This window comes from Acanthopagrus latus, chromosome 4 (assembly GCF_904848185.1).
Source record: "Acanthopagrus latus isolate v.2019 chromosome 4, fAcaLat1.1, whole genome shotgun sequence".
Lineage (NCBI taxonomy): Eukaryota > Metazoa > Chordata > Actinopteri > Spariformes > Sparidae > Acanthopagrus > Acanthopagrus latus.
This window is the reverse complement of record NC_051042.1, coordinates 6737796-6765546: the sequence shown is the minus strand read 5'-3', so window position 1 is coordinate 6765546 and position 27751 is coordinate 6737796. Positions and strand designations below refer to the sequence as shown.

At 41.0% G+C, this 27751-nt stretch overlaps 1 protein-coding gene across 2 annotated transcripts in view; it reads right to left on the bottom strand.

Annotated features, from left to right (window-relative positions):
- The window catches only part of tspan4a (tetraspanin 4a), a 192716-nt gene that overhangs the window by 82938 nt on the left and 82027 nt on the right, over positions 1-27751 (bottom strand). For both annotated transcript variants that reach the window (XM_037095887.1, XM_037095886.1), the window contains one exon: positions 4547-4738. In XM_037095887.1, coding sequence (XP_036951782.1) covers positions 4547-4738 — 192 coding nt within the window. The remainder of the gene's footprint in view (positions 1-4546; positions 4739-27751) is intronic.

Sequence of the window (27751 nt, the reverse complement as noted above, 5' to 3'; positions counted from 1 at the left end):
GGATAATACGTTATCAAGTGAGGAGTAAAATACAGGGTGCTCAGACTGCTTTTCGTTTAGTAACAAGTAAGGTTACATGTTAGTCCATACCTTCCACTAACCCAAAGATTGTCCCCGATGTATTCTAACTGTGTCTGTTTCACTCCCTGTTGTTGGCAGGCAGCAGCATGCAGCCACCTGTAGAACCGATGTGCGCAGGTGTAACTCAGCTAACAAGATATCTGGAGCAGAGGGAACAGCCTCCGGATCATTAGTCAGCTGTTTAAATGTGAAGCATAGTAGCCTTCGCAAGACAGTATTTTATTGAGGCAGCTCATGAGGTTCGCTGTCTTGTTGTTAGCAGCCAGAAGTCTGCACAGCTGCCACCTATCAGATTCCGTAACCTCGGTTTCTGTTTCCTTTACCTACTTTGGATAGTTCTACCTTTTCATTGCAGTTGAAATGCAAAAAAAAACAAAAAAACAAAGAGAAAAGGAAGAGCGTCAGGGGCACAATCTACAGTCCTCCATTCTAATTCCTCAGTCCTAATAGCTCATATTTTTATTTTTCAAACTGTCTACATTTGTAGCTTTTGAAAAGTTTGAATGCTAAGTTGTGGGAGGTTAAACTGTTCTGCTGCTGATCTAGCTTGATTATTAGCAAATAAAATGCAGCTTTGTCTGAAACAGATGTAATTACACAACACAACTGTAAATCATTGGAATAATCTACAGTGCAGCAATGATTCCACTCAAGCCTCGAGGTAAATAATAGGATTGTATATAAATTATATATAAATGAGATGGTTCCATTAGAAAACCTATACACTGTTTTGACACCTCGTTGGTTGAACAGTTGTCACAGTCATGACTGTTGTTCTGCTCTTTCCTTAATTACTACAGTGCTTTCTGCCTATACTTATACATGAATGACAACAGCTGGTAATCCTCCAAACAAACAAGCCGGGCTGCTCTGCTGAGATTAGCGATGCTCCTAAAAATATCTCCAGACATTAAACTGAATAAAAGAAGAGCAGCAGTGTCAGTGGGGGTTCTGCCGGGCCTGACAACAAGGCTAGACCCCCATATGGCCAATAAGGAGCTGTTTTCTCCAGGAAGCCTAGAAGAGCCAAGAGTTATCCATTAAGTAATGTTTCCATTTTTCCATTTTAATAGATAGATTAAATATTTGTCTTTCTGATATAATAGCTCTTGTTATTTGGATTCTGTTGTTAAGGCTGCGTTTGGCCCATTTTTCACTGAGTTTCTTCAAATTAGTGAAGCAGTGTGTCTCAGGATTGCAACGTGTGGGACATTTTAAAAGGTTTGCATATGTTAATATGTATAATTACAGTCAGCATTCAACTCGTAGCATGTAGCAGTGATATAAGTGTAGCCTGGTAACCAGCTGCCAGGATTTTGTGAGGCAACTTGGTTAGCACTAGCAGAGAGTGACAGTGTTCTGGGGCAGTGGACAAAAGCAAGATATTTTTTATTTTATTTCCATTAATGCACATTGAATTGACCTTTTCTGGAAGATGCTGATCTTGTACAAAAATGTAGAACTATATATGATGGAGGTTGTATAGCCTAAATGTAGCATGCCTTGTTTACTGTGATTCACCTGTTTCTGTTTGAAGCGGCATTAGAGCAGTTTATTAATGATATCCCCAATGTCAGTGTCAGACTGACAGCCTGGTACTTAATTTCACTTTACTGTGAATCCTATTTTTAGCCTCAGAGGAAGTTATGAGATGAAGATAGAAGGATCACCAGAATCTCACCAAATGATGATACCGTTGTCAAGGTAATGGCTGACAGTCACATCGAGATCTGACAGGCTCCAAACCAAAGGCCACAAAAGGTAGTGTGCTGCTCTGAGGCGCCTCAAGGACTCAATTACTGGCAGTTTTAATATGTGGAGGAAAAAAAGTTTGTTGCCACAAAATGCAATAAAGTACATCCATGTTTATGTTCCAGTCGGACGAATCCATGACACCCACATTACATTGGTGACGGTGTTTCCTTAGCTTAGCTCCCTCAGTTTAGCTATGTGACCATTATGTGACCGGCCGCCAATAATGGAACAGTGATTGGTTGGAGTTTGGCACAAGGTATCTTTCACCGGTTTCACTGATTGGTTAGTCACCCGCAGGGGGAGATAGAATAACAATGGCAGCATCAACAATACAGTAGAACATGCTGCTGCATGCGACTTGCCTGAAGACCCCCTGCTGCGTAAAGCCACTTTTGACGGCTGGAGATACAAACATTACTTTGAATTTGTTGAACGTAAGGAAAATAACTTGACTGTAAGGTGCACACTTTGCCCGTGTTGGAAACTTCTCTCCACCACTGCTAACACTACCTCAAACTTAACGGAGCACATACAGAGACAGCAGGCACACACAAAGCTTGTTGGTAAGGAACTGTGGAGCAACATGAATGAGACGCCAGAATGTAACGAGTAATGTAACTAGTAATGTAACTAATTACTTTCTTCAGGGAATAATCATGCTATGTAAGGCATTACTGTTTTTGAGAGTAATGTATTACTTTTTTGAGTGATGAACCCCCAACACTGATCACTGTACAGTTTATTTAGTATAGCAGCAAAGTGCATCAAAACTGTCAAGGATAAGACCAGTAATCCGGAAAAAGTGAAAAAAAAAAACAATAAAACATGGGCAACAGCAGCTTCAAACAACTCACACAATTACAAACACCAGACAACATAATGAAACAGTTCGACTTAATGAGCCTTCAGCTGCTTTTGAAAGGCGTCAACAGATTCTGGAGGAGGAGCTTTCAGCAGCTCTGGAGCAATGGCTTCACATTGTGCCTTTCACCCAGAGTGAGGGCGAGTCAGTGTAGTAGGATTAAGGGTTTTTACAGACAGAAATGGAATATAATACTTAAATTTTTTTTTTCACGAGTGTGTTAGAGCATTGTGTTTTTGTACCTACAGAGGCATGTTTCTACTGTAGCCCAGAATGGACAAACCAAACACTGATGCAGATTTTGGTCATGACCATCAGCTTTTTTGGTAAAATTAAAGCAGACATAGACACATTTTAACATCCCCTTGTAGTATTACTGCTGGTAGCAGCCTGGCTACTGTCCGAAGCACAAAAATGACTGTTACACTCCCAATTCGACCTGGAAACCAAGAGCTTAGTGCTTTGAAAAGGGAAGGTAAAACACCTGGTTGTATTTACAACTGATCTAGTAGAAAGAACGCTGGTTTTGAACTGTGTAAAATCTCTCTGGTGAGGGGAAACACGTATCAATGTGGGGAACAGTGCTGATGCTCGAGTGACAGCCCGTCAGGTCACCTTGTTTCACCTGTCACTCTCCCTCTTCACCTTGGCCACCTCTAACCCTAATGCTCCATCCGCTGTGTAGAGTTTCCACAGATATTTAAGTTGTTCATCTGTTACCTGAGGATGGAGAGCAAGGAGAAAAACAATGCCACTTCTTGCTTCAGTTACATGATAGAAGACAAGCTTCCTTTGTGCTATAATTCAACCTTAATTTTTGTCCTCTGGTAGCTGAATAGCGTCGTGAAAGCCAGGTTTACAGGATACCAAGTACCAGTAGAAGCAACTGGAGCTTCATAATGCTAATGCTGTTTCCATGCCTGTGTAATTACTATTCTCTCAAAAAGTGTATCATTTTGAAGGCTGAAGCTTTTTTCCCAGCGGAGGGTTTTCCTCTGGATAAACAACTTGGCATTAGCCAATCACATCACACCATTTGGCAGACAAACAGTTGACAGCTAGCTCTGTGACTGTCAACTTTAAACTGACAGCTGGTGAATACTACAGCCTGAATGTCCATCCTGAAATAAAATAAAAGACCATATACTTGATTTAAATTGAAGCTTCAGGGTGTGTGTCTGTGAAGCTAACGTTAGCATAAGCCACTATAAAGCAGAGATGTTGTCAGCAGCTGCCTGTTAGAATTAAAACTTAGAAGAAGGTAATCAAAGAAAGTGTCTATGAAAACATGCACACTAGAGTTTAACAATGTTGTCGCCAAATTTCTCTTATTAAATCTTATCATTGCCACCTCGTACACCGTAGAGCAACAACCGAAAACACTGAAACTGCTCCAACATATTCTGATTAGGTTTGTCTGTTGTGGATTTTGTGTTGATGAGGTTTTTAGATTCTGCCAGTGCTTTACAATCTATTTATGAGTCTCATAATAAATGCAGCTCTTCTTCTGTTTGTCACAAACAAACCTGAAATGGAAAATGAAAGATCTTGTTTACAAGATACTGTCCTCTGTGAAACTCACCCAAACAACAGCTGTTCAAGCCACTTTCTGTACAAGATTTGCTCAAACAGATTGATTCGACACATGGTTTGAATCTCCAGCATGTCATATGAATCGATGATCAATCGGGACCACAGCAGAAACTCAAGCTGTATGAGAATGTCTGGATGTATTACTTGAGCAATGTTTTTAATGTGCCAGAAACAACAAAATGTAAAACAAGAATGTAGCGTTATCACATCACGAGTCAGCCAAAGCATCAGAAACCATCCTGGCAAATGACTTACTGTCAGCAGCAGAGGGCGGCTCTCTTTGACAGCCCCCACACACCCCAAGCAGCCGATCACCATGATAATGGTCCCCACTGCGATGAGCAGGTTGGCTGCCGACAGTGAGGGCAGGGATGATGACAGGGTGGCGAAGTTCCCCTGGGTCACTGAGAGCCAGACTCCCACCCCCAGGATGCCACATCCTCCCAACTGCAGGGGAAACACAAAGAGGTGCAAGGCTGTCAGAGGACTGAAAACACAATCACAGACACACAGCTGAACACAGTGAGGCATACAAACATGTGCATTCCTGTTGTGGCTCCCAATTATACTCTGTGCTGGTGGAAGCGTACAAAGACTGAAGAGGGAAAACTCTTGTCAAAAATAAGCGACAAAGGAAGCGGAGCAGAAAAACCTCAGCATCCCAACACATCCCACTTGTAGTCTACATCTGGGAAATTTTGTTTATTTGCTTTATTGTTAGTGAGAAGATTAACACCACTTCCACATCAGGTAATAAATGATCTCACTCTTTAACAGACACACAAAGTACCGCACAAAAGTACCATCAAACCACCTCAACTATGATGTCATTCAGAGGTATAACCTTCGACATGTAGTGTGTTTTTGCGATGCTTGCTCACTACACAAAGGGATCAGTGGTCTGGCTCCTCCCCCGCTGAAGAGGTAATACTACAGTGCTCAGTTGATAGAGGACACCTGGGCCGACCAACAGACGGGACAGCGTTACAGCACAGATTGGCGCTCCATGTCAGAGTCTTCAAACTGAGCACCAGGGAACACAGGAAAGTGCTGCAGATTCACATAATCATCATTGAACAACTAATGAAAGTTGTGGTTGTGTTGGGTTGCTGATGTTGTTGGACAGGGTGGAACGGTTCATCAAAAAAATCCATCCCGTTCGGTACGCTTGTCACTGTTCGCGGTGCATGTGTACCGCTCGGTTCACAGGCACACGCAATATCTTTTTCTCATTTACTAAGGAGGCAAAGCGTGTACACTCCACAGCAGCAGGTGGCGATACTGAGCTGGATGCCAACCACCAGTAAACAAGAAGAAGAGCTATGGGTTGGGTGTGTTTCCGGCATCGTGGCTCGCGGGCTAGCTTGCTAGCTTCGATGCCAGAAGCACAGTCAGGTATACAAGTTATTTTTGTGTTGAGTGTTGAGTCTTATTTGCTTGTGTGTAGAGTTTTGACACAATTCATATTAACTTCATTGATTAATATGCATTAAATGTGACCTTTTATACTGGAATGTTTACATGTAATAAAAAAAAAAACTGAGTGTAAAATGCTGCAGCCAGCAGCTGGTTAGCTTAGCATAGCATTAACAGCAATAGTAACAAACCATACCGACTAGCAGCTGTACCGATTGCAAATTACTGTGTCACAGCTGTCTTACTTAAACATACAAAAACCAAATTGAAGATGTGACAAGTTGGGACCGTTTCTTGCCATCACGTGGTAACTTCCGGAAATCCTCACTGGTTGCCTGGCAACTGGGCTCAGTGAGTAACTGAAATTTGATTTCTGACATTAACAAGATATCACGTGTGTATTAGTGAGCTTCAGAGGTGTCAGTGTCTCCCTCCTCAAGCTACATATTTACTGTACAGATGTTATTAGCGGCTTCATCTGACTCCTGCATGACAGAAAACTGTTCCCTGAAGATAAGTTACACCTGCAGTTGAGTTCACTTGGCTTCAAACAAAGAAAAACAAATACTGAATGAAGTCAATAACTGATAAATCATGCAGCCATGCATCATCGGCTCTAGGGTGGACCTAAACCAAACAGCAGCGACTCAAACTGGGTCCTGTAGCACTTCTGTGCATTTGTTTGACTTCTCTATGGTAACAAAGAGCTCACAAAGACAGGAGTGTGTATGAGCATAGTTAGTCCTGAGAGTAACAGTGGTGGGAACAGCAGACCAACAGGAGTGTCTTGTGCTGTAATATTACAGGAGGGATCATAACTGTGTGGCTTCTCTCTCGCGTTTTAATGAGGGAACGGCTCTTTTATCTTTCTGACGTATCAGGATAAAACTCCCTGCACCCGTGTGCTGACACGTTAGCATGTTTATCACGTGATGGATGCTCAGATGGATCTCTGTGGACATTTTGGTTTCTTTGCTGTTCACACACATACATTTGATAAAAACTTCAAAGCTTGAATGAAATCAAATGATAATCCTCTCACAGTCCAGCAGAGAGTCCGCCTTGCTTTCACACACAGCACACGAGTTTGACTCGAAGTAACTTTCCTATTCCTGTCTAGTTCACTCAGCACCCTTCACATTATCCAAACTGTACTCAATCAAAGAGGCAGACACACCAGAGCTCGCCTGGACCGAACCAAACCATTTAGATGTGAAAGGGCACTAAAAGATTCAACCACACTGACGGCATTCATTTTAATCAATACCAAAATTGGCGCTGCACCAACTGGAATGTGTTTACAGGGTTGAGAAGATATTTTTGCTACAGGTGCAGTTTTATCACATCTTCACCTCCATCAGGATGTTGACTGTCGACACTGACAGGGGATTATGGTGTTGTTTTTGTATTTTAGACCACCTCCCCACTGGACCCTGTCTTCCCGAATGTATTATTCTATGGTATAACTGGTTTTTCATGTCACTTTATGCTGAAAAAATAATCACTATCTAGATTGTGTTCACGAGCAGAGACAGCCAGAGAGCAGGGAGAGCATCCTCAGTCAAGGCTGTGGTTCTGTTCAGGCAGGAGGAGTTCATGTCAGAGTTTAGGTTGAATTTCTATCACATGATGTGTTTTATGACTGAATTCACTGCAGACGTTTTCTGTATTTAAGAAAAACCATGACCTCCCTCTAATCATGACCAAGTGGTGTCAGTGTGTAAAACCATGAGAAACTTTAATAATGCTGCAGTACTCAACACACTGGATAGTTTGAACAATGAAATAGTGTGCAAATGAAGATTTCACGATACCTCCAGTATCAACCGGCCGAAATGGGAAAACCTAATTTCTCTGACAGATTATGCCTCGAAGCAGAAAATCCAGTAATAGGAAAATCAGAACCCAATTCTCAAGATGATTATTGGCCTGTAACATGATCAGGCTGTTTCTCATGACTGAACCGACAGGAAGTTGAAATTTTATGGATGTAAACATGCTCATGTTAAAATTGTATGCATGAACTGAATTATGCTGTAGTGATCAATAAAAAAATCAAGATGCATCGATTATCCTTAAATAATCCCATTGTAGCCCTCTGAATCAGAATCGTTTCAAACCGTGAGCTGCCTTCAGACTTTCCACCTCTCAACACGTTTGTCCAACCTAGCCCAGTTTCCACAAACCACAAGTGCGTCCAGGGATCACAGTGTTCACATTATACATCACCTTTCAGATTAAACTAATTATCTCCACAAAGGAGGTTATGTCTCTAACACATGAGACCAGTCAGTCAGTTGGTGCCGCTGTTTGGAGGAAGCCTGCTCGCTTTGTGGTCCTCCGCCGCCATCAATCCTGTTTTTCCTTCTTTGAATGTTTTACAGCAGCATGTTTCCTTCACAGACACCAAAAGACAGTGATGAAGAAAAAACGTCACAAATTCATGATGAACATCAATAAAGAATTCAAATGTGTCTATATATCTATATGTCCTCCATCACACACTCACTTGATGGCCACTTGACAGGACTCCCAAAGGCAACAAGATTTACATGGCAAGACACACGATCATTGTTTCTCCAGCCCAACTTCTCTTTCTATTTCCAGCTTTACACAAGATCTAATTTAATGAGCTCTTCAGCTGGAAGTAGGGCAAGGCAGAAATAAAGAGCACTCATGTGGGTCTCTGTTCACTGCGGCAGGTTCCCATCTAACACAGCCAGGAGATGGCAAATTAAGGGTCCTCGGGTCAGTGTCACTCACAACAGACCCTTATTAGGCCCCAGTGCACATTCTTAATGAAGATTGGCCACAGTTAGAAGGTTGAAGAATGAAATGGGAACACTGGGAATTGATGGTCAGCAGGTTGAGAGCAGATTCTTGAGCTCACTGGAGAGGAACAGAAGCATTGTTTGGATCCTGAAACTTGAAGGGTTAATGCAGTTCACATATCTTTAGATCTTTCACTCTATAATTGCACAATTCCCAAGTTTTTCAGAGTCAAATGACAGAAGATGTGAGACCCTGTGAGACCCTGTGCTCCAGTCAGTGCATAGGCTGACTTTCACAACATGAAATCAAAATAATAAAGTGAGTCCTCATTCAGCATAATTATATTTCAGCAGCACGCTTATGTTGAAAGTCTACTTTTCCTTTCATCCAGTTTCCTATGTTGCATTGTGACAACCCAAAAACCACTTGGTCATGCTTCATGTTTGGACTTCAAATACCAGGTTCCATAGCCACTGTGGCACTGCTCGTCCCATACAAGCTAAAAATAGTGATTAATGCTCATTACTCCATGTGGAGTGACAGTCACACAACACAGTAACACTGTTGATGCTAGCAACAGGCAGACAGTCAACAGATGTGCATCAATCAGCAGTCTGTTGCTGTTTATTACTCACTGCAGGTTACTCAGTGTTTTCTGTGCTCTGTCCGTCTGATAACATCTCTCTTCAGAGGCTCATGTCTCGCTTCAGCACAATCGTTCTACGATCTGTCCTGTTCTTTCACCTGGTTTCACAGCTGAAGAAAGAAAACTAAACAAACTTAGCAAGATATTTTTTGGCAAACACTTATCTTTCACCACTTCTCAAGTCATCAATTGGGGAAAATAATTTGGGTCTGAAAAACAAAGTCCTCACTTGCTGGTCGGCCCAGAAAGAGAGAGAGAATTAAAATTAAGAGCTGAGGATGTTGCAGCAGACCCCGAAAGATTGAGATTGAGGCCCGCCAACCTGAAGACCCTGCGATCCTTTTTAGCCTTTTGTGGGTATTATCGTAGATTTATCCAAAACTACTCCTCCACAGTCTGTCCATTGACTGACCTCATGAAGGGGTATGCCCCCACACAGCGTGGGAGAAAGACAAAAAATGGTCTAAGTGATGTTTATCTGAATGAAAGGGACTCATCTGGAACCAGGTGGGACCAATCATGTACCCAGGCATTTGAAGAAATAAAAAACTGCCCCACCAATGCCCCAGTTCTGGCTTTTGCTGACCCCAGCAAGTGTTTAAAAGGAACAAAAGTAATCCCAAATACATTTCAGTTCATGGTAAAGCTTAAGTATTAATAGTGCGCACACATTAGGAAACCCCAAGCCAATTTTGATATTTAAAAGAACACAGGTTAACCACCTCTCATAGTCAAACACGCTAGAGAGGCGTTACATTTACACACCAATAATTTACCTTTACTTGCACTTTAAATACGCAAGCTAGCAATAGACAAGTTTTCTGCTTCCACAAATCATCATGAAGTAAACACTGTCTGCACAATGTGATGGTACAGAACAATGGTTTATGTTCTTATAATGTTTACCTTGGTTCACTATTGCTACACAACTCTGTGTGCCACCGGACTCGTGGTCACCCGGGAGAAGCAGGGTGATCCATTTCTATTATATTATAGACAACATATTAGAATGAACTTGTGTTTGTTCCTGTGTCGGGGTTTCATGAGACAGAAAAAACCCAGTTGTCTTTGCAACAGCTGTGCAAACTATAATAGCACTTGGAAAGTGAGGGGAGGAAGCTGTTGGTGCGACTCTTCACTGCTTCGCTCTGCTACAGACCAAAGGGCATTTTCATTGTGTCAAACCAAGTCGGCCTCACAACTACAGGATTGATCAACAATCACTAATTGTTCAGCTCTACATAGACATTTAAACAATGTTGTTCTCTTGTGCTGCAGTCTTCATAAGGCACATTCAATTCACACTTGAATTCTGTTGAAAGCTCTATCTAAAAATATCCGTCATTATTTCTAGAGCTAAAGGTCATGTCTTCTAATTACATACTTTTTTCTGACCAGCTGGACAAAATGAGAATTCATCCCGTTCACAGAGAGGTCCTCACAGTGGAGTTTCAGCAGCTGGTTGTCAGAAGTAACTTGATTAATGGCTTAATTTCCAGTTAATTAACTGATTGATTAATTGACAACTCATTTCAACACTAGAATACTGAGTAAATGTTTGAATATTTAATGAAGGATGGACTGGTTGAAACATTAAATCAGCAGTCGTTTGTGCAGTTGGGTTTGAAGTTACTCAAGAATTATTTTACGGGCACTTTCACTTCCACTGTGATCACAGCTGGTCTTGATTAGCACCCGTCCCAAAAACAGCAGCCCAAATCTTTACAGTCTCACAGATTCTCAGTGTTTTAATTGATGCAGCCATCTGGACCGCCTCCTCTCGCAGCAGGTTTGTTTTTTTGAGCAGAGCTCCGGAGAGAACATACAGTGTTCTTCAATGATGGTGTATTAACTAGGCTGAAACATAACAAAAGCTGGCACACTGGAACAGAACTATTTACATTCATATAATTTTGATGATACTGTGATGAAAAGATGTCTCTCTGAATCACTGGTGTAGTCCAGGTTATGCGAGGATATACGGTGTATACCCACTGACTTTTCAGTCAGCATTGTATACCCACTTCTAAATCCCCCCTTTTTCCTAAGGTGTTAAACAGTTTGCGTGTACCAGTGTACTCTAAAGGAGTGCACCTCAGCACGCTAAATAGCTCCCCCATACATGAAAACCCATTGGTCAAGTTAGATTGATTGACAGCCATCAAGCCAATCACAGCCATTTGACCGAACTCACTAGTCCCAGCCGCAGGGAAAGTTGCTAACACGAAGCTGCCGTCACTCGCTGCCGCAGACAGCGAACAGTGCAGAGGTATGAAACGGTTATTTAACTAGTTAATACTGTACAATTTTGTCTGTAAATAACTAAACTATGTCTTGCTTTGTGGCATGTCAGCTAATATTAAGCAAGCTAGGTGGTAAACAAAGTTAGTGCAAGCCAGGTAAAGTTAATGGTAACTGACGGACAGATTTTGATATTATTCAACATGATCATTATTCTTTCTGTTTTGAATGCCAAAAGGAAGAGGTGGCAGAAAATTGACCTCTTTTTTAATTGACTTCTTTTTCAAGTCAGGTTGTCATGTAAGTGGAGTTATGTGACAGAAGGGAAACAGAAAGCTAGCTTTCAATCCATAAATGCACTAATTCATATTCTTGCATTAATGCCATGTAGGTGTTCATTTATGCAACTTAAAGCTATTTGTTGGAGCTTAAAATCTGTCTTTCAATGAAGAAAATCTCCTACATCAACTTCATCCTACTTCATCCCTGTTACTGCTCTCAGAAACTAGAAAAGAATAGATATGAAGACAATGAAATGCAATACAAATATTAAAATCTTAAATAATAATAAGAATAAAATAATATAGAGTACAATAAAGGCTAGCATGAAAGATTAGTTAAAACAGATTAGAACAACAAAATATATGTAAAATAATTAATATAAAGCAGATAAAACCAAAGAAAGTAATGTTTTCTAATCAAAATCAAGGCTGTAGAGGTTTATTCAAAGTTTACATAAAATATTTCACTTACTAACATTTCCGTGTTCAGGAATATTAACATTGAGTTATTTATGTAGGATGTTTATGAGGAAGGGAAGTCCAGGGGTCAGGACAAAGGAGAGCTAAGGAATAATGAATAACACAAGATGCATAGTTGTCTCTTACTAGTCTGTGGGCCAGTATTGGTTTAGTAATTTCATAATCCTTCCTCCCTGAAATCAAGATGCCGAGATTATGTGACAATAAATACTACCAATGGATTTTTGGGTAAACTAAATAGTCTTACATGTCACTGTTTCTAAAACAGGACGTTTTTCTTGGCTGCGTTAAAAAAAGGGCAAAAGTTGAGAGTATACCCACTTCTCCAGGGACCACTACACCACTGCTCTGAAACATTTCCACAATGAGACATACATGTGTAGTAGATAAACCTGTGATGTATAGTTTACTACAGGTGTAAGTCTTAATGACTACTTTCACTCTGCATGACTGCCAGAGCTCTGATCTCATTGCAATTATGAGTACTACTTCCAGAGCACAGGTCAGGAATATATTTTTGATATAATTATAATAGTATGATGAAGCCTGAATTACCTGAGTTCTTATACATTCATGCTTAAATGTGGAGCTCTCTGGACCAGGTTCTCGTGAGCAGCACAGGCAGAACTGTTGGTTTATATTCAGCCGCTTCATGTATTATTTCTTTTGTGAAGCTTTGATGTGTGAATCATATATTCACTTTGTCCTGAAACAGTGTGAGTTCTGGTCCTTAGACCCACTCTAATGGTTAGAGCCTGCTGATGAGGTTTTTGATAGAGTACAGTCTTTGGATCTGTTTTACCTTTGCAATGCAAATTATGAAAGTGATAGAGAACATGGCTGGAGGATGTGTTTCTGCACTGACGTGTCTTTTAAAAACAGCTAAATTGCTCGGGCCCAATCCAAATGTCCACACCCGTAGACTTCCTGGTGTGTACCAAGAGGTCTGTTAGGGGTTAGGGCCATCCCACTGCCAAATCCTCAAGTGCACAAGGGCTTTCTGATGAATAATTTCAGCCTGTCACGGCCACTTTCCACAAGTCTGCATTCCTGCAGATTCACCCACACTTTATAGGATTGTAAATTTGAAACCAGGGATACCATGGACTACCAGGTTAAGCCTGAACAACACTAAAAAAAACTCCAGACACTGTGCTGTATGCAATGTTCTGTACTTAAAGCCATTTTCTAAATCACAACCAACATCTGACATTTTTTCCTCAGCCTGATTCTCCACTTAGATCAGTTTGTCAAACAACAACAGAGTAATACGATGATTAGACCCAATAATTCATCCTCCACACTCCTTAAAACCATTTGCTTTGGTTTAGTTTTTTTCTTTGAATTAACATAAAGGGACTCAAACTACAGTTTTGTTTTTAGCCCTGGTGTTGTAACCTTCTAAGTATTTCTTCCTATTGTCCATTTCTCTGTCCCTCTCACACTGACTGAGGAGGATGATGCGCAGCACTGCAGCAGACAACAAGCTGTGCAGAACCAGAACCAGAACCAGGCTGTGGGGGATCAAAGGGGAAAACGCTGCAAAAATTTGTCATAAATTGTGAGAAATGCCGGCAGAATCATGTCTCCAGGAGGAAACCAGGAGAGGGTAATGAATTGTCACAAGCTTTGGGGTAATTTGTTACATATAGGGATGCTCTATTCACATTCTTTGATCCCGATCCAAGTCCTTTAATATTGGGTGTCTGCCAAAACCCAGTCCAATCTGGCATTAAAAACAACAGCTATGGCCGACTGTTCTGTTCATCAGCAACTTAATCTAAATCCTGAAGGCTCAGGTTCAAAACTGTTTATAAGATAATGTTAGATTACTGCTTTGATGTGGATGATCGTTGAACGTGACTTGTGGAATGGACATGGTGCGATCAGTGGAGAAAAGACGTATTATTGTTGGAGTCACAGGCAGATGACCCACAGCACTCTGACTGTTTACTGATTTTGTTCCGGTGGACAAAAGTAAGAATTCCTCCAGCAGCCAGATGCTTCATCACTTAACCCTAACATAAACATGTTTTGGAGGCATTTTCTAAACTACCTTGTGCTTGTCATTTTTCTTGGAAGGACAGTCTCGTTTCAGCAAGAAAAAAATGTCTGGCTCTCTAACTGCTCCATGTTTGACTTTCTCCAGCAGTCCTTTGTTTACTTTGGTACTTTGCCTTTGCTGCTGGGCAAAGCTGGTGCTGGACTGGATAGTGAACACTTTGATTTCATCCTCAGGGCCTCAGAACCAAGGCTGGCTAAAATGTGTGCAGAGCTGGGTTGGGTTTTGAATAGGTTCAACATGAATGTGAATCATTTCGTTTTTTATCAAATATGTAACTTGATGGAACTGTTTTCCTCATTAGGCACAAAATTCAGTTGAAGTATTTTAGATTTTGAAAGGCCATAAAAGTCAGTGACACGTTTACTAAAACTTGGAGAGTTAATAACTTTTCTCTGACGGTGATGGTCCAAAGGTGCATCTGTATCATTTCTGAGGGTCAATACTAATATTTGCATCTGACATTATTTTATTTATACCCACACCCAGCCTACATGCTCCTCAGATGTCACTGAGCAACTGAGTACTGCCAAAATAAACTGTCTGCCACGTGAGTGCAAACCGTAGCTGAGGCTGAAAACACAAAGCTCCACCATCAGTAGATGTCACAATGTGACAAGGAAAGACTTATATAATACCTGTGAAAAACAACAAGTTCTCATTCACAAATTAACAAGAATGAACATTTGAATGTTTATAATAAGACTCACAAAGCTTTTTTCTGCTATGCCATCGGGCATCTTTGAGGCCACTGAGGAAACTGAGGTCAGGCAACCCGGATAAATGTTTCTGCACATATAAGTCCACACATATGTGTTACATATGTGTTTATTACCAGACTTTCACATCTTGGGGTGGAGGCGATGTTGATGTAGTTCAAGTCTGGGTTTCTGCATTTGTAAGCTTGACACCACTGGATCTGTCTTAGGAGACCTCAGGACATCTTCAGTTGTGTTTGTGGAGACCGAAACAGACATTTAAAGCCACAACAAGATCATTCCTGACCCTAACAACAGGATTTTTTTTTGCCTCAACCGCACCAGATAATGAGAGCTGCATTGTCACAAAATATACACTTAAACCTTGAACCTAGAGACATGTTAAGTTGCAACATAAAGAAATGTTCTGACATACACCTGCTCACCTGCCTTGACTCGCATATGAACTTAAGTGACATCTCATTCCATAGAGGTGGTCCACCCTTTGCAGCTATAACAGCTTTAACTCTTCTGGGAAGGCTTTCCACAAGGTTTAGGAGTGTGTTTATGGGAATTTTTGACCATTCTTCCAGAAGCGCATTTGTGAGGACGCACACTGATATTGGGCGGGAAGGCCTGGCTCTCAGTCTCCACTCTAATTCATCCCAAAGGTGCTCTGTCGGGTTGAGGTAAGGACTCTGTGCAGGCCAGTCAAGTTCATCCACACCAAACTCTCTCATCCATGTCTTTATGGACCTTGCTTTGTGCGCTGGTGCACAGTGATGTTGGAATAGGAAGGGGCCACCCCCAAACTGTTCCCACAAAGTTGGCAGCATGAAATTGTCCAACATTTCCTGGCATGCTGAAGCATTCAGAGTTCCTTTCACTGGAACTAAGGGGCCAAGCCCAGCTCCTGAAGACAACCCCACACCATAATCCCCCATCCACCAAACTTGACACTTGGCACAATGCAGTTAGACAAGTACTGTTCTCCTGGCAACCGCCAAACCCAGACTTGTCCATTAGATTGCCAGATGGAGAAATGCGATTCGTCACTCCAGAGAGCGCTCTAGATTCCAGTGGCAGCATGCTTCATACCACTGCATCCAACGCTTTGCATTGCACTTGCTGATGTATGGCCTGGATGCAGCTGCTCGGCCATGGGAACCCATTCCATGAAGCACTCTATGCACTGTTCTTGAGCTAATCTGAAGGCTACATGAAGTTTGGAGGTCTGTAGCGATTGACTCTGCAGAAAGTTCGTGTAGCGTTTGACTGCAGAAAGTCGATGACCTCTGCACTCTATGCGCCTCAGCATCCGCTGACCCAGCTTCATCAATTTATGTGGCCTACCACTTCGTGGCTGAGTTGCTGTCATTCCCAATCACTTCCACTTTGTTATAATACCACTGACAGTTGACTGTGGAATATTTAGGGGTGAGGAAATTTCATGACTGGACTTACTGCACAAGTGGCATCTTCTCACAGTACCACGCTGGAATTCACTGAGCTCCTGAGAGTGACCCATTCTTTCACAAATGTTTGTAGAAACAGTCTACATGCCTAGGTGCTTGCTTTTATACACCTGTGGCCATGGAAGTGATTGGAACACCTGATTTAAATTATTTGGATAGGTGAGTGAATACTTTTGGCAATATTTGGCAATGTCAACATCTGTTGATGCAGAAACATACATGTACACTACATCTGTCGTTTTGTTGTGGAGGGTTGTTTTTCATTGTTAACCTTTTAAATAAATTTCAGTTGAAAAGTCGATAATGAGGTCTGTGGATTAATGTGAGTAACGATTTGAGTCCCCAGGCAGATTTTCTATGAGGCCTTAAATCCTTCACATGTTACACAATGAAAACATTTAAAAGAATCCTAAAGAAATGACTTTGGGAAAACTGTGGATGTGATGAATCTTTCACAGTTTATATCCCCGAGGCTCAGGTCAACATTATATTTGAATGGACTCGATAGTCTACAGATCCGTGCACAGCTGTGCTTACTGAGTTTATTTTATCTTTCTTTAACACAGATTGATTACAGATTTTTAGCATTTGGACTTTTTCAAAGTTTTTGTCTGGTTATCAGGACCACTGGAGCTAAGCTCAGCTGGCTGAAATCTTTGAAGGGCGTTTGCTCAGCAAGGTAAATGCCATCCTTGACAGTTGTGGTCCCGGCCGAGTAGAGGAGATGCTTCAGGTCACCTTAATGCATCAGCAAAGAGAAGAAACCGTTTCTTTGATATAATCTGTTCTGGGATAATATCTCTCTTGCACATTAAAAAGTAACAGCTTTAGCACTTTAAGTATTTGTAGCACCTTTACCATTTTATTATGTATTGTACGTAATACCTTTGAGTCTTATAAAGTCTAATGTGGCTCTATACTGCTGTGTTAATAGTTCTCCTCCTTCATTCCATTTACTGCTGCGTTTCTAACACTGTTATGTGTCTCTGTAGTCCCTCAATTCATGTGACATGGAGCACTGTCTGATATCAAACTTCCAATCGTCTTATTCCAAGCAGAAAAATGAAATAAACGTTAAAGGTCCACTGTGTCGGATTAAATGAGATCCAGTGCTTTTGCAACCAAAAGAATACTCCTCGTCTCACCCTCCCCTTGGGTGGATGTTGTATTCTGAAAAGGCCTTTGCCAGGCCAGTGTTTGGTTTGTCTGTTCTGGGCTAAAGTAGAGATGTATGTTTGAACTTAATTTCCCCCTGAGTTTTGCACTGTCTATGGCTTTTATTGTGAACGGCATAAAAACTCTCTGTATGTGCTGCAAATGTGAGCAGAAGCTTCCTATCTTGCATTCAGACTTTCAGTTGTCTTATTATTGTTTCATTACCTTCATGAGTATACACACAATTTATAGGTCTCTGCTACACAGGTTATGAAAATAAATCTTCCGTGAACAAATCAGCCAACAAACCCTGCATGAAGCATATTTGGATGTTCATCTTCCTTCACTGATATTTGGATCAGGTTCTGACAGACCCACTCTCTCTGTAGGTATAAAAGACTTGGACTATGTTTCAGGTTATCATACCATGTATCCTGCCATCAGACCCATCTAAATCCCACCAAATCTTACACACTGGGCCTGTAATGATCGCAAATCATGCTAAAATTCTGTTTTGGTCGGTAAGCCTTTGTGTACAGGAAACAGGAACCTTGAGCTGTTTGCTATCATCGGATTGGGAATTTAATGACGGTAAACATCCTGCCTGTGTTGTAAATGAGCAGGCAAACACCAAACTTCCCTCCAGCAACTTCATCTCTGTTTTTCTCAGAGCTACAGTACAGAGACGCTCAAACTGAAACTCAAACATATTCAGCAAACAGCACATTAGAAAGGTGTCACCAGCAAAATATACTTCTAATTGGGACTGCCTATGAAAACATATGTTTCCTGAATAAAATTGGTAATTGAAAATATTGCATGTTTTCTCAGATTTGCTTCCTCAGTAGGAGTTAATTAACAGCAATCAAGTTTCAAAACAGCAGCTCATTTGCAAATACAAATTAATTTGTTTTCATTAATTCAAAACTAACCCCCCATTCATTTTTCATTGGAATTAATGTTCAGCTATGCCTGTTTTCAGCACATCTGTTCAAACTGAAGAGCAGAAGAGAATAGTAAGAAAGAGGCAGTTTAACAGAAACACACTTCTCTTATCGGCAGGAAACTCACAGCGTGTTCATCGTGACGCTTCGACGATACGCTCGCAGGTGACTGAACCTCAAATCACAGCATCAAGGCTGCACTCATCTCACATTCATATGGTTTCTAGAGGGTGTATAATACTGCCATCATATATTTTAAAAAATACATAAAAAGACTGTTTAAGCTCCTGAATGTTGCTGAAGATTAATTTGCATAAAAATTATCAGCCGCTGGTAAATATGAAGGAAAGTGCTGAAGTTGCTTTGTAAGCTTTTGATACTCAAACTAAATTCTGCACTTAAACACTCTGTGGAGTCTAAAGAGGCTTTTTTAAGATTTACATAAACTTGTTTCAGTTCATTTGTTATCTCACCACTCTGCAAATATTTTGAAATGCAAGAGCCTAGAAAAGCCTTGTTTTATGGGAAGGCAACAGAATGTATGATGGAGTTCATCATCTCAGACTCGATGGGAAGACCGAACCCTGTCTTGGACCAGTGTGAGTATCTGTCATAGATGTTCCAGTCCTGCCTGTATAGAAACACCCAGCATCATCCCTCACATCTCTTTTCTGATCTCCTTCGACTCATGAGATTATCGTCCGCAGAGCCCCTGCAGGAGGTTTCTTGTCTTCCTCCTATCCTGTGATTTCAGCTCTTAACCTGGTCACTAAATGACCCATTTAGTTTTCCCACCTCTGCTGGTCATGTGACCACTTTTTACCTGTACATCTGTTCCTACTTTCGTGTGTATCAAACTTTATATAATCAGAATTTAAAAAGCAACTCAGTGGTCCTGTGATTATCATTTCCTTAATGTTATGTAATTGCTGTTGTTGGGCGGTTTGGAGGGTCCCAGAGTGAGGAAGTGGGACAGGCTATTTCTGGTGCTGCTGGTTCTGTGACTTAAAGTCCCATTAATTTTCTTCTGGATAATGTTCCATGACTCACAGTCAGGGCACTCTAGCTGGGCTGGGCATGAAAGTCTCCTGGTTAGATTGTATAATCTACATTAGATTATATATCCCTGACTGACAGTCTATGTAATGTTGCTTTAAAGCTGTGTGCTGGCACTACGTGGAAGCTATAGATACAGTTGAGACCAGTGACGATACACTCTGAACCTTAACTCAGTTCACATTTGATCCTCTTTCAGTTTTGGATCAAGTCAATAAATATGGCACCGCATGTTGAGCACAACTTGAGGGAGAAAACTTTTTAAATTCACTTCTACATCCATCTGAGTATCTTCCATTTGTTTTAAATATGCCGTCCCAGTGGAATCTGAGTGTAATTATACTCTTAAGATTTGAAGTATTCGAGTTTCACTTCCACATTTTTTGTTGTTTTTGACTTCCGATATCAGTCCATCAAACTTCCACACATTCATATGCAGGATGTTGGTAGAAAACTGATTTAGAAACTGCAGATGAAATGTAGGTGAACCTGTCGTTTGAGAGATATTTGCTTTTTAACCACGTGTTCTCATATAGAACCAGCGGCATCATGAATGGAGTTGTTCACATATTTGACTATATGTGTTATTGGACAATACTATAAGATGCCACGTGCTTGTCTTCAAAACATTTTCCTCCTTGATGTCCTTCCTGCTGACGTGCTTACTGAGCCGTGACACTGTCAATGCCCAGACTTACTTCTTGTAGGCTTAAAGCAATAATTTCTGAGGACGTGCACAACCGGCGCTCCAAACGTACACAGGACATGAGAGGCAGCCATCAGGTGTTAGAAGCCCTGTCCAGACTTACAAACTGGCTGCAGTGAAGTAGAGGTGGCCTGAGGTGTGGTCAGTGTACCATTACATCTCCGCTGGGTGTGTGTGTGAATGTGTCATCACATCAATAGCGACCCTTGACTTGTTGGATCACCCTGCTCGTTGGCTGAATCACAGATTTTGCCACACTACACTGATGACCTCCTGACATCAAGGGTCCGGGTTCTGCCTGATCATGTGTTCCAGCATGTCATCTTGCCACCACTTCTAAGAGAACTGCTTCTCTGTTTCTTTACATTTGAGTCCTACTTGTTATTGCTGGTCAAAGTGAACTGTGACATTATGTGAAGGAGTTTGTTGGCAGGTCACATGGCTACTTATTTCCAAATGCCCCCATTTTGAATTCATATCATGCAAATGTTTTGGGGTGGTAACGGGCATGAGCCTTTACAGCAGAACCGAAGAAGCTCTGGTGCTGTATCCCTGTGGGTTTACCTGGTGTAGGTGTTTTCGTAATATTTATTCTGACAGTGTTAGATTAATCCCATCTGGCCCCTGAGTGCCTCATCCAGCTAACAAATCGGTTATTCCTTTATTCACACAACTCCTGCACAGGGTGCATGGAAAAACTCAGAGATGAAAATGTGATAAAAGCTGTAAGGATTCAAAATAATATCACTCACACAATAAAGACTCCTAATTAGAGACTACAGTATGATGTGATGAAAGAAAATGAATAGGATTCACTGTAGTCACTATGAATTAGTCACTGAATGACAATGAGACATCATGAATTACAAGCATACAGGAAAAAAAATCCTTCAAAGCAATACAATGATTAAATAAAAGACGACTTAATAATCAGTCAGAGAAACAATGTTTTTGTGTCCCCACAGTTTTGATGTTCATCAGTACGGTGCTTCCCTATTGTGTGTGTAATGGAACAAATAATAATGGAGCTGAGGCCACATTTACAAAGTGCAGCTGAAGAACAAAAGCCTATTCATTCTATAATGGAAACTAGAAGGCTTTAAGTAATGCTGCTTTTGAATCATTATTGAACAAGTATCCGGGTGAATATTTGCCCACAGCTCCTCCACAACTGTCAAACATCTGTGTGATCTCTGCTCCTCTGTTTCATGTCCTGATCTTCAGAAAAGACAGTGAGCTAACGTCACCTTCACACAGTCTGACTGCAGGTGACTGTTTGTCATTTCACCTGAAAGAGTTTCTGTTGGCACTGTAACATCACCTCTCCCCGACCCAAACCTGACCAGAGCACAACCTTGGCATCGCCACAACATAAATTTAAGTTGTAACAAAACGAGAATTAAAGAAACATTCACTGCCACCGTTTATTCTGGAGATTAGGCTGGATTTGTTTGTGCTGTCGTGTTCGTGTGACCAAACATTAGTTGGTTTTATAGCAAGAACAGCCATGTATTTTTCTTTTTTTGTGCACTGTTATCTCGTGATAACGACCTAGTATCTGGTTATCTCGATATAACAAAGGTTGTTTTCTCATGATAATAAATTAATTTATTGCGTTAACTCCATATAACAAAAATTGTTTTCTCGTGATAACAAATCAATTAATAATATGTTCTGTAATTTTAAATGAATTAATAAACATTTAATTACATTTAGTATTACATCGCTAAGTTAACGCTACCTACCTACATTTAGTTACCTTAGCTAAAGCAGCTGGATAGATGGGAGTCTGTCAGCCTCTCAACGTGAAGTGTAACTTACCGATAGGCTACAGCTACAGCCAGCTACGGAAGCCGTCCATGGCAGCTCTTGAAGGTTGAAATCAAGACGAACACATTATTAATTAATTTGTTGTCACAAGAAAACAACCTTTGTTCTATCGAGATAATGAGATAATAAGTCATTATCACGATTATCAACAGTGTGTTAACAAAAGAAAATTCCATGGCCGTTCTCGGCTACTGTAGAGTCTAACTGTTGTAGAGAATACTATAATAATATTTCAGGCTTAATTACTTTTTGTAACTTATCAAAATGTATCAATTGGTATCAATCACCAGCATCAAATGTCAGACTAGTGAATTAGTAAACTTACTGTTTGATACAATAGTTGATAATTGTCACTTCACCTGACAGCTAACATCAGAGCCGCTCTTCAGACATTTAAGAAATGTGGATTCTTCTGTTCAATTTAAAAAAGAAACTTTTTGTAAAGTTAATATTTCAAAGTTATTTTCCTAAATGCTTTAATTTGCTATCCACACCAGATATCAGTTCCAGTTTTGGCATCAGTATAATTGACTCATAACTGACTTGTGATTCTTTGAAGGAGCCCGGCCTAGACATTAGGAACCACTGGACTAAATTATATACTTACTAGATTTAATGTGATAAAAACTGTCTCGACCTCAAACAGCTAAAGCAGCTGCTGTGTCCTCGTGTCACGTAGGATCATAGATCAGTGGAATGAACAGTTTTACCTTTGACTTTTTAGGTAAATTCAGCTGAAAATGCTTCCATACTTTTACGTTACTTATATTTTGATGTAAGTGATGGATAAGAACTCCTCCACCACAGCAGATATCAGACATCTGTAAGAGTATGTGACCCCATAAGTGATTTTTAGTTGTGTTGTGTATGGAAGAAAGGCTATTCAGTCACACTCACTCTGTTATTTCCTAGAAATTTCCTAGGAAGTTAATAAAGCCCCGACGGACACAGGAAATCCTCCGTTAGCCTTGAGAGCTTCCTTTTTTTCCAACATTCATATGAGACTAATGAGTTTCTTCAGTCATGCAGCTACACTCAGTCGAGTGTAGCTGCACGACTGAAGAGTGACTGATATCATTCATAATGGCAAGATGTCATAGTGGCCCCGCGGTTAACGTCAATGCCTCCCAGCAACAAGGACTTGAGATTTCTCAATTTCTCCTTTGTGTGACACGGACAAGCTCGATCAGTGAGCTTTTGTGAGTGCGGCTCTTGTTCAGGTGCCAGATGAAGTGGTGGTTCCAATGTGTGCGGACCGTAGCCCTGTGTCGTTTCCCCAGCCCTCTCAACTTTCCCTCAAATACTTATTGATCGATGCTGTTGCTGCGTCTGATTTCACTCAAAACATCAGCGCCTGAATCCAAAGATTAAAAAAGGGAAAATCAATGTTTCCCTCGAATTTCCTTTCCTTTTGGTCAACAAGGAAGTTAAAGTCTCAGCTACATGAATTGTCAGTGAAAAACTGTCTTCAAATTGAATTTTTCTTTTTCTAATGCAGCACTAATTCAGTTTTTATTTAATTATCTTACGACCTTCACTGTTTTCAAGCAGAATATAAACAGGTTCTCACTGCTGCTGTGTTGTTATTACTTCTTTCTGGTAGTAGGCAAAAATAATGTTTCTCAGACTGATGGATGTACGGACAACGTCTCCCATGCATCAGCCTACTAAAAAATAGCCTGATGTGGGTAGATATATGTGTGAGCATCGCAGTGTGTTTAAATATGGCTTATGTAAAATTACACATCATGATGATCCCCAATATATGACCCTAACCCTAATTTTAAGCCTCAGGGTGGACAGTTTAACATTTTCCATCGGGCTAATCCTGAACAATCTGAGAAGGGAAACAGTCTCCTTGTTGAAGACATCTGGAACATGAACATGAACCCCACTGACACATCTTTGTCTACTACGTCTACTTGTACAAGAACCACAGATTTAATCTTTAATTTGTTGTTTTCAATCAGTTTATCATATGCATCTGTGTGACCGATGTGATCTGAAAGGTAACTGAGATAAATGTAGTTGAGTATGAACAAAATTACCCTCTGACATGTAGCAATATAAAGTAACAAAATCATGTTAAGTGCCCTCTTATAAGTGCTGAGTTAATGTACCTGCTGCCTCCCCACCGCTGAACACACACACACACACACACACACACACACACACACACACACACACACACACACACACACACACACACACACACACAGTGTGTGTGTGTAGTGGTTTTAGATTGTTTGTTAATGCTGAAGTCTGCCTCTGGCATTGCAGTCTTCAACCTCTCCTGAGCCTGGCACACCCACACTGTTACCTCTCACAGCTTGTATCAGCCACTCATACCTGAAGGAAAGGGCACACCTGGCACTCTGACCTACTTTCTCATATAAAAGCCTGACAGCTGCTGAAAACCCCTTGCTCTCCAACTCATAGGACAAAGGAGTCTTAAAATTGGGACAGTCTGGACTGGTGTGGTCAGCAGAGTGAGGCAGTTACACGATGGTGAGAAGAAGAAGAAGTGCAGAGTGACAGTGAGCAGAATTAATAACTTGTGATGAGAACGATCAGATTCAGATCAGAGTAATCAGATGTTACTCTCATCCCTCAGCTCCAACACCTCTCTTTCCATTTAGCACATTTTTCATTCTGTTACAGTCCCATCTAGTAAGAGGGTGACAACAGTAAAAACTTCAATCACATCAGAATTTACAAACAGCCAGGGCTATATCTGGGCTCTGGCTTATGAGCCTCCTGGCTACAAAAGAAAAATATAAACATGTGCGTGCATGTGTGTGTGCCTGTGTGTTACAGTCTGTTTATCATCCAAATGAAATCTGAACTCTCCCATTAGATTAAGATACTCATTATTGAACACATGGGGGAGACTTAGTATGTATAACAACGCTGCTGATGTCTTGTTCCTGTCCAGAAACCATACTAACACATCTATCTTGCATAGATGGAATATATCTGCATCTGACTGTGTAGTATGAAGTATATTCATGGTGCCATTTTCTATCGAATTAACAACATAGATTTTTGAACCTGTGTGCTCCGGTGGGGCTGACAGCATATGTACTAAATTATCTATCCATGCTTTGCACAGAATCTCAAAAAGACATGCTCAGATACTTAATATCATTCGTCTGTTAGGAGGAGTGCAGTGGGGTAAAATAAATACACAGGCCCTCCGGTGTTTGGATATTCTCACATCATCAAAACCCAGAGAAAAAATGCCATGTAGCATTCTGCCGTCATCTTCCCACACCCACTCTTAAAGTCGTGGACACATAAAAATACTTATTTGGGCTGGAGGCATTGTCTAAATCTGGCAGTTGTTTCCAGGATGAAGAATAGGCAATTTCTAAACCTGCAGAATGCTGTATGGGGGCTTGGCGTCTCCCTTGACAGGTACAAAACCAGACAAACTCATGAGCTCCCTTCAGTGCTCCGGATTAGATGTTCCGCCTTCTTATTGCATTATCTTCTTTGCTCTGTTGAAAGAGGGGACTCTTAAAGGAAACTGTAGCACCTGGTAAAGATGTTCCATCAAGTGCTCCAAATTAAATGACAAAATGCTTCGTTTGTTGCGAATCTCCAGAACAACAGGTATAAACCTTTGCTAAACCTTTCCTGGGTGAGACTAAAGACAATTTTCCTGCTACGGCTGGACAATAAAGTTATTCCACTCTATTTTAACACTGTTGTCTGTTTTGGAACAGGAAACTGATGCCAGCTGATCACAAATGATAGTGTATCAATTCTAAACAGTACACTTAAATTTGGTTTAAGTATGAGTTCACCATGTTATGAGTCACTGGAGGGAGAAAGAGTGGGCGGCTCTGGGTGCAGTGAAAATGAGGGAAGTACCATTGTTTAGTTGTGTATTCTACCAACAATCTTGTGACACAAGGCTGGTTGATATCAACACATTCCCCATTGTTCACTCACTGTCCGCTCACTGTCAACAGGAAGCAGCGGTCTCCTGTGTTAAAGGCCTGTATTTTGTTGTTGTTGGTCCCTCCTCAAACTTCGTGGCTCAGGAGCAACTTAGTCTGACTTCTTCCTGTGCTCCTAACAGACAGGTGATGTCTGTTCCATTCTGGTGTGCTCCTTACGTAGGCCCCTTCTGAATGATAAGCATATGTAGTTAACAGGAAGAGTGGCAAATCCAGTTTTGATCCCATTGGAACTGTTCCAGGTATTACACAGAAGATGTCTGGAATCATCAGACATTTAGCTACCATCAGGTGGCTGGTGGATTACTTATTACATAACCTGGATGTAGATCTGGAGAGTTGATCTGAACACCATCACAAGCTGGCATAATTTCATAAACTTATATACTGAGCTACTGCTGTTATTAGGAGTCAGCTGCCTCTTGCTTGCCGGACTACTTATGTGCACGTGGAGCAGAAATGCAGGATACGGTCCTCTGATGTGGCTTCTATGTGCTGGGTCTGAGGCTGATGATATTCCTACTTCATCAGGTTTCAGCCTATTTTTGTTGCAGCCAGCAAACCTTCCATCCTCTTAAATAACAAAACAATTTCAACAAAAAGCACCCGCAGCATTTCCAGCACTGATAATACTGTTGATTACCATGGCAACGGTCGAAGCTCTGAGGCACTCGGGTCATCCCTCTTATTTTCATAGCCTTATACTTCCTCAGCTTCACAATAATTTTACTTTCTAGACTTGAATAATAACTGTTAAATGTGTAATCTGTGGCACAATTCAATCAGGACCAAAAGATTTTTTCTCATTTTCATTTTCTCCCACTGTTCACTGCTGTAGATATATTTTGGTCTGAAATATGATCCCACCTTTGTCCAACTAAATGTGATCATTTAACATTCATGTGCAATTGTGGAAACGACTGATGATTTTGTTTAGTCTCATGTTCTGTTTCCTGCGCATGCCTCTGAGGATGTGATTCATTAGCGAGAGTCCACTCAGTACAGCAGGTCTGCCTTTATCGAAAACATCCTGTTGTAAAAAACCTGAAGCCTTCAGTGAATCCAAACACAAATTGCCAAATCTCAACCAACACCAGCCCCTGCAGCCTTGTCCGCCCCTGCCACCCCCTGCACTCCCATTCATCCATATTCTAAAAGCATCACGATCAAACAGAGCTAGCACAATCATTGACATGTCTACATTTTGCTGTTTTTCATGCCCATCAGAGCCACTGAGGCAGGGTGCATCCTGAATTTGCATTTTAACATTGTGTTTTAAAAAAGAGCAGCTGTGCGAGACATCGAAGAATGTTTTACAGTTTTTCTTGATTGCTTTGACCTGTTTAAAGAAACTGGGATCCACTCGGTTTTCATCATCACTGTCCCAGCAGAGCACAAGACACCTCTTGTAAATGTGTTAACCCTTTCTCATTGGATTGACACATTTCCCCCACCCTTTTTCAGTACAATTAACACAGATGTCATTCAAGCAGTCTACACTCCATTGTTTTAGCTATGGTAACCAAATAGAAACCATCTGTTTTTAACTATTAGAAACTGCCTACATCAGTATGAAATTGCTGAAGCACCTGTTTGATACTCCTTCACACAAATCTTCAATTAGCCAGTCAGCAGGCCTCAAAAGGATGAGGTCTAAGGCAGATGAAAGTGAGAATTAGGTGTACAGGAATGTCAAGGTTGGATGAGGCATGCAAAAAGTTTTTTTCATTTGG